This window comes from Mizuhopecten yessoensis, unplaced genomic scaffold, assembly GCF_002113885.1.
Source record: "Mizuhopecten yessoensis strain PY_sf001 unplaced genomic scaffold, ASM211388v2 scaffold4823, whole genome shotgun sequence".
Taxonomy (NCBI): domain Eukaryota; kingdom Metazoa; phylum Mollusca; class Bivalvia; order Pectinida; family Pectinidae; genus Mizuhopecten; species Mizuhopecten yessoensis.
This window is the reverse complement of record NW_018405739.1, coordinates 918,265-929,862: the sequence shown is the minus strand read 5'-3', so window position 1 is coordinate 929,862 and position 11,598 is coordinate 918,265. Positions and strand designations below refer to the sequence as shown.

Genomic DNA, 11,598 nt, shown 5'->3' with positions numbered 1-11,598 from the left:
TACAATGGAACTAGAACATGACAAATACCATGAAGCATACCAGTTCTTTACAATGGAACTAGAACATGACAAATACCATGAAGCATACCAGTTCTTTATAATGGAACTAAAACATGACAAATACCATGAAGCATAATAGTTCTTTACAATGGAACTAGACCATGACAAATACCATGAAGCATACCAGTTCTGTACAATGGAACTAGAACATGGCAAATACCATGAAGCATAATAGTTCTTTACAATGGAACTAGAACATAACAAATATCATGAAGCATACCACTTCTTTATAATGGAACTAGAACATGACAAATACCATGAAGCATACCAGTTCTTTACAATGTATTTGTCACCATACTCGGGCTAAAGCCTTTGTAAAATATATATGGAATTTATGACCTTTTTATTTGCTGAGAGCGTCTTGATCTGTATATTTAACTGAGTAGGTTGTGACCTCTATATTTAAGGGAGGAGGTCTTTACCTGTATATTTACCTGAGGAGGTCGTGACCTGTATATTTACTTGAGGAGATCGTGACCTGTATATTTACCTGAAGAGAGATTATCACCTGTGTATTTAGCTGAGGAGGTCATGACCTGAAAATTTACCTGAGGTCATGACCGGTATATAATTTAACTGGGGAGGCTATGACAAATATACTTACCTAAGGAGGTTATCTCCTGTATATTTACCTGAGGAGGTCGTGACCTGTATATTTACCTGAGGAGGTCGTGACCTGTATATTTACCTGAGAAGGCTGTGACCTATAGATGAGGCTTCCTTTGATAGCTGGATCAACACCTTATCAGCCATAACTCGGTTTTTGTCAATTAGGAATAACAAAACTTTTGTATACTGAAACAAATCAAAACCTTCCTGTTAGTAAATGCTTAATATTATTCTTAGAATTGCAATGACTTTTAAAGTTAGAAATTTTATTGTTTCTAAGACATTTACATGAATTCCAATTGATACATGTACATACAAATGCTAAGTATTTAACAGCTTTCAAAATTTCCAATATATATTAGAAAAAAACGTTTGTCAAGTACAGCAAAGAAATAAAAAGCTGTAGTGTATTTCCGATAATACATACCAATGCTTCCTTGAGGGTCTCCTTTCTAACCATACTGATTAGCTGATCAAACAACTTGGGCATGTATTGAAGCAATATGTAACATGTCTCACTATAGCCGCCCTACAACATATATAAGAGTGGTCTATATGTGTCCTTTCATGTCTCACCATAGTTGCCCTACCACACATTTAGAACAGATGCACAAAGCTTCAATGAAAAGTTTAAAAAAAAGATGAAATCCCACTTTTTAAATTTGATGTTAGACTACATACCTCCACACTTAGGTCCATGGGAGTTTTGTTACTTCTGTTGGGGACAAACTTTGCACCTTTATTTAATAAGATGTTAGCCGTGTCATGCTGCCCGTGACTGAAATAGGTATAAATAACACTTAACTTTAATGTTTGATTGCTTCTAATTCATTTGTTTTCTTGCAATGTTTTTCTTAATTATACAGGTACACAACTGAAAAAAACTCACCTGCATGGCAAATAGATTCTTGATTTCACAATCCCTTTAACATTTTTGATTCTTTCATTTCTTGCAATGTTTTCATTAAATTTAGTTATATGGGCACACAACAGAAAATACTGGTACATCACCTGCATGCAAAGTGTAATGGCACCCAGCCATAGTGATTTGGTCTGTTGACGTCAGCCCCATGGTCCAGTAGACACAGTACTGTCTGTTTAGATAGAAAGTCGCACAATAATACCATACAAAAGTGAAATCACACATTTTATACATAAATATATAAGAGAAACACTTGGCATATAATTTTAATCTAACGTTACAGCTACAGTATTTTAAATACACAACAAGAACATGACTTTTTTCATGTTCATACAGCACATTTAGTGAAATGCTTACATTTCAATGATACAATCTATATTTACTAACCTGTAGAAATTATTTAGAAATATCACAAGACATGACACTGTACTTACAGACTTGTGGCCATTTTGACAAGCTACATGTAAAGCTGTCTGTCCTTGAGCATCCTGGTGAAGGAAAAAATAAAATTGTAATTAAATAATCAATGTTGCTGATAATTCCATTTTGTAGCTGAGCATACATTGCTACAATAGTATTGTACTTTAGGTAAATTAATTTTGTTTAATATTTATCAAAAAGTAGAATAATCAACAAAAAGCCAGAGTTATCTTTCTTTGCATAATCTGCTAGATACCATGTAACATAATTTCAAGAAAGCAATGATTGTACAACATACCTCTACGTCTACATCTTGGACATAAGTGAAGATATCATGTAGTAGTTCAGTCCTACCATTGACAGCTAGCCAGTGGATCTAAAAATACAATGTTAAAATGTCCCGAATGTATTAGATCAGTCCTACCATTGACAGCTTGCCATTGGATCTAAACATACAATGTTAAAATGACCAGAATGTATTAGATCAGCCCTACCATTGACAGCTTGCCAGTGGATCTAAAAATAAAATGTTAAAATGACCAGAATGTATTAGTTCAGTCCTACCATTGACAGCTAGCCAGTGGATCTAAACATACAATGTTAAAATGACCAGAATGTATTAGATCAGTCCTCCCATTGACAGCTAGCCAGTGGATCTAAAAATACAATGTAAAAATGACCAGAATGTATTAGATCAGTCCTACCATTGACAGCTTGCAGTGGATCTAAACATACAATGTTAAAATGACCAGAATGTATTAGGTCAGCCCTACCATTGACAGCTTGCCAGTGGATCTAAAAATAAAATGTTAAAATGACCAGAATGTATTAGTTCAGTCCTACCATTGACAGCTAGCCAGTGGCTCTAAAAATACAATGTTAAAATGACCAGAATGTATTAGTTCAGTCCTCCCATTGACAGCTAGCCAGTGGATCTAAAAATACAATGTAAAAATGACCAGAATGTATTAGATCAGTCCTACCATTGACAGCTAGCCAGTGGATCTAAACATACAATGTTAAAATGACCCGAATGTATTAGATCAGTCCTACCATTGACAGCTTGCAAGTGGATCTAAACATACAATGTTAAAATGACCCGAATGTATTAGATCAGTCCTACCATTGACAGCTAGCCAGTGGATCTAAACATACAATGTTAAAATGACCCGAATGTATTAGATCAGTCCTACCATTGACAGCTAGCCAGTGGATCTAAAAATACGATGTTAAAATGACCAGAATGTATTAGTTCAGTCCTCCCATTGACAGCTAGCCAGTGGATCTAAAAATACGATGTTAAAATGACCAGAATGTATTAGTTCAGTCCTACCATTGACAGCTAGCCAGTGGATCTAAACATACAATGTTAAAATGACCAGAATGTATTAGGTCAGTCCTACCATTGACAGCTTGCCAGTGGATCTAAAAAGATAATGTTAAAATGACCCGAATGTATTAGATCAGTCCTACCATTGACAGCTTGCCAGTGGATCTAAAAATATAATGTTAAAATGACCCGAATGTATAAAACAGTCTGGTTAGATTACACTTTGTGCATAGAGAAATTTAACAGGATATGCTCGGGACAAATAATTAAACAGCCATCAAAATTTCAGTTTGTAGTCAATGTGTTGAATTACCATTTTGATTGTCTGAATTAATAACTGTATACATATATTTATAAATAAGGCAATTAAAAGTTCATAAGCATTACTTTGAATCTGAATGTTTTAACTGTAAGTCCCTAAGCATTACTTTGAATCTGAATGTTTTAACTGTTAGTCCCTAAGCATTACTTTGAATCTGAATGTTTTAACTGTAAGTCCCTAAGCATTACTTTGAATCTGAATGTTTTAACTGTAAGTCCCTAAGCATTACTTTGAATCTGAATGTTTTAACTGTTAGTCTCTCAGTATTACTTTGAATCTGAATGTTTTAACTGTAAGTCCCTCAGCATTACTGTGAATCTGAATGTTTTAACTGTTAGTCCCTAAGCATTACTGTGAATCTGAATGTTTGAACTGTAAGTCCCTAAGCATTATTGTAAATCTGAATGTTTGAACTGTAAGTTCCTAAGCATTACTGTGAATCTGAATGTTTTCGCTGTTAGTCCCTAAGCATTACTGTGAATCTAAATTTTTTAGCTGTAAATCCCTCAGCATTACTGTGAATCTGAATTTTTTAGCTGTAAGTCCCTCAGCATTACTGTGAATCTGGAATTTTTAGCTGTAAGTCCCTAAGCATTATTGTGAATCTGAATGTTTGAACTGTAAGACCCTAAGCATTACTGTGAATCTGGATGTTTTAACTGTTAGTCCCTAAGCATTACTGTGAATCTGAATGTTTTAGCTGTAAATCCCTCAGCATTAATGTGAATCTTACTGTTTTCGCTGTAAGTCCCTCAGCATTACTGTGAATCTGAATGTTTTAGCTGTAAATCCCTCAGCATTAATGTGAATCTTACTGTTTTCGCTGTAAGTCCCTCAGCATTACTGTGAATCTGGATTTTTTTTGCTGTAGGTCCCTTAGCATTACTGTGAATCTGGATGTTTTCACTGTTAGTCCCTAATCATTACTGTTAATCTGGATGTTTTTGCTGTAAGTCCCCTAGTTTTACTGTGAATCTGGATGTTTTAGCTGTAAGTCCCTAAGCATTACTGTGAATCTGAATGTTTTCGCTGTTAGTCCCTAAGCATTACTGTGAATCTGAATGTTTTCGCTGTAAGTCCCTCAGCATTACTTTGAATCTGAATTTTTTAGCTGTAAGTCCCTCAGCATTACTGTGAATCTGGATTTTTTTGCTGTAGGTCCCTTAGCATTACTGTGAATCTGGATGTTTTCACTGTTAGTCCCTAATCATTACTGTTAATCTGGATGTTTCCACTGTAAGTCCCCTAGTTTTACTGTGAATCTGGATGTTTTAGCTGTAAGTCCCTAATCATTACTGTTAATCTGGATGTTTTCGCTGTAAGTCCCCTAGTTTTACTGTGAATCTGGATGTTTTAGCTGTAAGTCCCTCAGCATTACTGTTAATCTGGATGTTTTCGCTGTACGTCCCTAAGCATTACTGTGAATCTGGATGTTTTCGCTGTTAGTCCCTAATCATTACTGTTAATCTGGATGTTTTTGCTGTAAGTACCTCAGCATTACTGTGAATCTGGATGTTTTCGCTGTTAGTCCCTAATCATTACTGTTAATCTGGATGTTTTCACTGTAAGCCCCCTAGTTTTACTGTGAATCTGGATGTTTTAGCTGTAAGTCCCTCAGCGTTACTGTTCATCTGGATGTTTTCGCTGTAAGTCCCTAAGCATTACTGTGAATCTGGATGTTTTCGCTGTAAGTCCCTAAGCATAACTGTGAATCTGGATGTTTTTGCTGTTAGTCCCTCATCATTACTGTGAATCTGGATGTTTTCACTGTAAGTCCCCTAGTTTTACTGTGAAGCTAGATGTTTTAGCTGTAAGTCCCTCAGCGTTACTGTTAATCTGGATGTTTTTGCTGTAAGCCCCTAAGCATTACTGTGAATCTGGATGTTTTCGCTGTAAGTCCACTAGTTTTACTGTGAATCTGGATGTTTTAGCTGTAAGTCCCTCAGCATTACTGTGAATTTGAATGTTTTAACTGTAAGTCCCTAAGCATTACTGTGAATCTGAATGTTTGAACTGTAAGTCCCTAAGCATTACTGTGAATCTGGATTTTTTAAGCTGTAGGTCCCTCAGCATTACTGTGAATCTGAATTTTTTAGCTGTAAGTCCCTAAGCATTACTGTGAATCTGAATGTTTTCGCTGTAAGTCCCTTAGCATTACTGTGAATCTGAATGTTTCAGCTGTAAGTCCCTCAGCATTACTGTGAATCAGAATGTTTTCACTGTAAGTCCCTCAGCGTTACTGTTAATCTGGATGTTTTCGCCGTAAGTCCCCTAGATTTACTGTGAATCTGGATGTTTTAGCTGTAAGTCCCTCAGCGTTACTGTTAATCTGGATGTTTTTGCTGTAAGTCCCTAAGCATTACTGTGAATCTGGATGTTTTTGCTGTTAGTCCCTAATCATTACTGTGAATCTGGATGTTTTCACTGTAAGTCCCCTAGTTTTACTGTGAATCTAGATGTTTTAGCTGTAAGTCCCTCAGCGTTACTGTTAATCTGGATGTTTTCGCTGTAAGTCCCCCAGTCTTCTATACTTACTGTGGTTAGTCCTTCATTGTTACGAATGTTGACATCTGCTTTGTACTCAAGTAGCTTCATGATACATTTCCTCTGTCTAAAAATCATGAAGAAAATGAAATAATACAAAAGGAATTCGAAGAAATACTCCAAATAAAAACGTTTTTATTGACTTTCAATTCGATTTCTCATGGGGAGCTGCACCATTCCCTATGCATAGCTAGGCATTTACCAAATCAGCTGCTATAGATGAATATCCATTAATCTAGATCAGCACATAGTAAATTCTCTCATGGGAGCACATGGTGTGCTTTGTGTTACTTTAGAATACACAGCATGTACTAGCTTTTAATTGCTGTTATTCGGAATAAGAAAATAAATTTAGTACCTCCATGTGATAATTTCCATGTATATGGAATAAATGGGCATAATTTAAAGATATTCAAGTCACAATTTGAATGTCAGAAAGCATTCTATCCCACAGAAAACTGTTGATATTTGGAACCATCTGCCAGCTGTGTTATGTATATTAATATCAAGTATCGTTCATATCCCTGTTCATACAGGGGAATAACTCCATAAATTGTTGAAGTAACTCCAATTTATATACCTTCTTCATATTCCCTTGATGTAAGGGGGTTCTGTGCATCAAGGCACTTGAATAAAAAAATCACTTTGGGAAGGAGTAGTGCAAATGATACTGTATATGTGCTACAGACAGACAGACAGACAGACAGACAGACAACCTGATTCCAGTATACTACATCTCTCCCCCCCCCCCCCCCCCCCCCCCCCCCCCAATTTACTGTAAAGTAGGGTCTTGTGGAATGGGAAGGAATAGAAGTGATTTGATAGTCTATATTGTGATTTGATAGTCTATATTTACCCATTCCTGGCAGCTAGATGTAGAGCAGTACACCCAGACATGTCCTTGTGGTTGACATCAGCACCTTTCTTCATCAGCAGGTGTAAACACTCGTAAGACCCACAACTGTAACACACAAACATGTACATACAAAGACACTTGTACAACTCACAACTGTTAACACCACACAAACATGTACATACAAAGACACTTGTACAACTCACAACTGTTAACATCACACAAACATGTACATACAAAGACAGTCGTACAACTCAAAACTGTTACACACAAACATGTACATACAATGACAGTCGTACAACTCAAAACTGTAACACACAAACATGTACATACAAAGACACTTGGACAACTCACAACTGTAACACACAAACCTGTACATACAAAGACACTCGTACAACTCAAAACTGTTACACACAAACCTGTACATACAATGACAGTCGTACAACTCAAAACGGTAACACACAAACATGTACATACAAAGCCACTTGTACAACTCACAACTGTTAACACCACACAAACATGTACATACAAAGAGACTTGTACAACTCACAACTGTTAACAAAACACAAACATGTACATACAAAGACACTTGTACAACTCACAACTGTTAACAAAACACAAGCATGTACATACAAAGACACTTGTGCAACTCATGAATGTTAACAAAACACAAGCATGTACATACAAAGACACTTGTACAACTCAGAACTGTTAACAAAACACAAGCATGTACATACAAAGACAGTCGTACAACTCACAACTGTTAACAAAACACAAACATGTACATACAATGACAGTTGTACAACTCACAACTGTTAACAAAACACAAGCATGAATCAGTACAAACACTTTCATATGACACACAACTGTAAACAACACACAAACATGCCCAGTACTTGACCTAGTAAGGGCCGGTTAAATGATGATTGTTGGTATATTCTATACAGGTACATTATTGTAATAAGTTCCTGTCGTCCCGATGGATCATATCATGGGAGGTAACACTTGATCAATTACAGCTGATTGACACGATTACTGGAGACTGTTCAATTCAATCCATTGTGGTTGATTACATGCATATCTATTTCTGAAATCTAACTGGGTAGGCTAATGACCTCAAGTGTCTTTAACTGAAGCTGTCATCTACCTGGGTAGGCTAATGACCTCAAGTGTCTTTAACTGAAGCTGTCATCTACCTGGGTAGGCTAATGACCTCAAGTGTCTTTAACTGAAGCTGTCATCTACCTGGGTAGGCTAATGACCTCAAGTGTCTTTAACTGAAGCTGTCATCTACCTGGGTAGGCTAATGACCTCAAGTGTCTTTAACTGAAGCTGTCATCTACCTGGGTAGGCTAATGACCTCAAGTGTCTTTAACTGAAGCTGTCATCTACCTGGGTAGGCTAATGACCTCAAGTGTCTTTAACTGAAGCTGTCATCTACCTGGGTAGGCTAATGACCTCAAGTGTCTTTAACTGAAGCTGTCATCTACCTGGGTAGGCTAATGACCTCAAGTGTCTTTAACTGAAGCTGTCATCTACCTGGGTAGGCTAATGACCTCAAGTGTCTTTAACTGAAGCTGTCATCTACCTGGGTAGGCTAATGACCTCAAGTGTCTTTAACTGAAGCTGTCATCTACCTGGGTAGGCTAATGACCTCAAGTGTCTTTAACTGAAGCTGTCATCTACCTGGGTAGGCTAATGACCTCAAGTGTCTTTAACTGAAGCTGTCATCTACCTGGGTAGGCTAATGACCTCAAGTGTCTTTAACTGAAGCTGTCATCTACCTGGGTAGGCTAATGACCTCAAGTGTCTTTAACTGAAGCTGTCATCTACCTGGGTAGGCTAATGACCTCAAGTGTCTTTAACTGAAGCTGTCATCTACCTGGGTAGGCTAATGACCTCAAGTGTCTTTAACTGAAGCTGTCATCTACCTGGGTAGGCTAATGACCTCAAGTGTCTTTAACTGAAGCTGTCATCTACCTGGGTAGGCTAATGACCTCAAGTGTCTTTAACTGAAGCTGTCATCTACCTGGGTAGGCTAATGACCTCAAGTGTCTTTAACTGAAGCTGTCATCTACCTGGGTAGGCTAATGACCTCAAGTGTCTTTAACTGAAGCTGTCATCTACCTGGGTAGGCTAATGACCTCAAGTGTCTTTAACTGAAGCTGTCATCTACCTGGGTAGGCTAATGACCTCAAGTGTCTTTAACTGAAGCTGTCATCTACCTGGGTAGGCTAATGACCTCAAGTGTCTTTAACTGAAGCTGTCATCTACCTGGGTAGGCTAATGACCTCAAGTGTCTTTAACTGAAGCTGTCATCTACCTGGGTAGGCTAATGACCTCAAGTGTCTTTAACTGAAGCTGTCATCTACCTGGGTAGGCTAATGACCTCAAGTGTCTTTAACTGAAGCTGTCATCTACCTGGGTAGGCTAATGACCTCAAGTGTCTTTAACTGAAGCTGTCATCTACCTGGGTAGGCTAATGACCTCAAGTGTCTTTAACTGAAGCTGTCATCTACCTGGGTAGGCTAATGACCTCAAGTGTCTTTAACTGAAGCTGTCATCTACATGGGTAGGCTAATGACCTCAAGTGTCTTTAACTGAAGCTGTCATCTACCTAGGTAGGCTAATGACCTCAAGTGTCTTTAACTGAAGCTGTCATCTACCTGGGTAGGCTAATGACCTCAAGTGTCTTTAACTGAAGCTGTCATCTACCTGGGTAGGCTAATGACCTCAAGTGTCTTTAACTGAAGCTGTCATCTACCTGGGTAGGCTAATGACCTCAAGTGTCTTTAACTGAAGCTGTCATCTACCTGGGTAGGCTAATGACCTCAAGTGTCTTTAACTGAAGCTGTCATCTACCTGGGTAGGCTAATGACCTCAAGTGTCTTTAACTGAAGCTGTCATCTACCTGGGTAGGCTAATGACCTCAAGTGTCTTTAACTGAAGCTGTCATCTACCTGGGTAGGCTAATGACCTCAAGTGTCTTTAACTGAAGCTGTCATCTACCTGGGTAGGCTAATGACCTCAAGTGTCTTTAACTGAAGCTGTCATCTACCTGGGTAGGCTAATGACCTCAAGTGTCTTTAACTGAAGCTGTCATCTACTTGGGTAGGCTAATGACCTCAAGTGTCTTTAACTGAAGCTGTCATCTACTTGGGTAGGCTAATGACCTCAAGTGTCTTTAACTGAAGCTGTCATCTACTTGGGTAGGCTTATGACCTCAAGTGTCTTTAACTGAAGCTGTCATCTACTTGGGTAGGCTAGTGACCTTAAATGACTTTAACTGAAGCTGTCATCTATTTGTGTAGGCTAGTGATCTTAAGTGAACTAATTATATTTTTTACTGAAGCTGAAATACTTGCGTAGGCTAGTGATCTCAACTGAACTTATTTTTACTGAAGCTGACTTTTAATATTTGAAGACAAGTGATCTCAATGGAACTTCTCATTTGATGTTTTAAAACTTAACTATCTATTATTAATGAAAGGTAAAAATTCTAGCTGAATGAGGGCTTACATAAAACCTTCTCCCCATCTTCCTGATATCATATGCACACAAGGATTTTACATTAAAAATAGTTAAGTATGACCTTTGAATGCGACCTATTACAATTAAAATCTAAACAGATATAGAACTCAAGATTGCTGTACTATTTATGGTATATTAACTAAATATCTTGAATCCAGGGGTCATGATGTATGATCTTTGGTCTTTGATATTTTTACCTTGACCAATGCCTACCAAAATTTAGTCATGTATAGAAATTGATGTTACCATACTAATGTGTAAATATAAACTCAATCTGTTGAAGGTATTCATGAGATATCTTTCCCATAAGCTTTTGACAGGCATACAGACCCACTGACAAAGTGATTCATATAACCTCCCTCAACTAAAAATCTCGTAAATATCTATAAATAATGCATGTCCAATCACAAAAAAGATACTGATCTAAAAGTTATTTACAATGTACAACAAAATGGTTACTGATTGTGTGTAAATGTATACAATTTATAAGCTTTACATGACAAGAGAAAAAACTATAAAGAATATAGATTGTGAACTATGTATTCTATTGTCTTGTAGCTCATTACTCCATTCTATAAGTAGTAGTGTAGGTAATTTTGTAGAAGTAGTAGTGTAGGTAATTTTGTAGTCAACCGGTTCAGGGACATTAAATATTAACGATCTGCGTCACACCTATCAATGTAATCATGTGTACTCGTACTAGGGAGAATGCATCAGCTGATCAATAATTCAGCCTCCAATTACAAGTCCACTGTACATGTGTCGACTCTTTATATTACATTGTACCTTACAAATTACTGCCATACCTAGTAAACAAAAGAAATATTTTCTTCATTTTTACATGATTATTTTAACATCGATCTCTTAAACTCTAAGAAAGCGAACTTTCTAAATCACACAACATATAAAAACACAGAGACAGGTCTAGACAACAGACAAAAAGGTATAGCTACTAGGTGGTAGAGAGATGCAGCCTAGTGCGAGTAAAACATATAGTGCCCATCATG

The 11,598-nt window shown here is 37.3% G+C and overlaps 1 protein-coding gene across 1 annotated transcript in view; it reads right to left on the bottom strand.

The window, feature by feature from the left end:
• Positions 1–11,598, bottom strand: part of LOC110449827 (E3 ubiquitin-protein ligase HACE1-like) — a 32,183-nt gene that overhangs the window by 14,957 nt on the left and 5,628 nt on the right. The window contains exons 4-11 of the mRNA XM_021496943.1: positions 7,064–7,168; positions 6,199–6,274; positions 2,310–2,387; positions 2,026–2,079; positions 1,681–1,763; positions 1,351–1,447; positions 1,097–1,198; positions 749–855 (exon numbers count right to left, since the gene is read on the bottom strand). Of these exons, the coding sequence (XP_021352618.1) occupies positions 749–855; positions 1,097–1,198; positions 1,351–1,447; positions 1,681–1,763; positions 2,026–2,079; positions 2,310–2,387; positions 6,199–6,274; positions 7,064–7,168 (702 nt within the window). The remainder of the gene's footprint in view (positions 1–748; positions 856–1,096; positions 1,199–1,350; positions 1,448–1,680; positions 1,764–2,025; positions 2,080–2,309; positions 2,388–6,198; positions 6,275–7,063; positions 7,169–11,598) is intronic.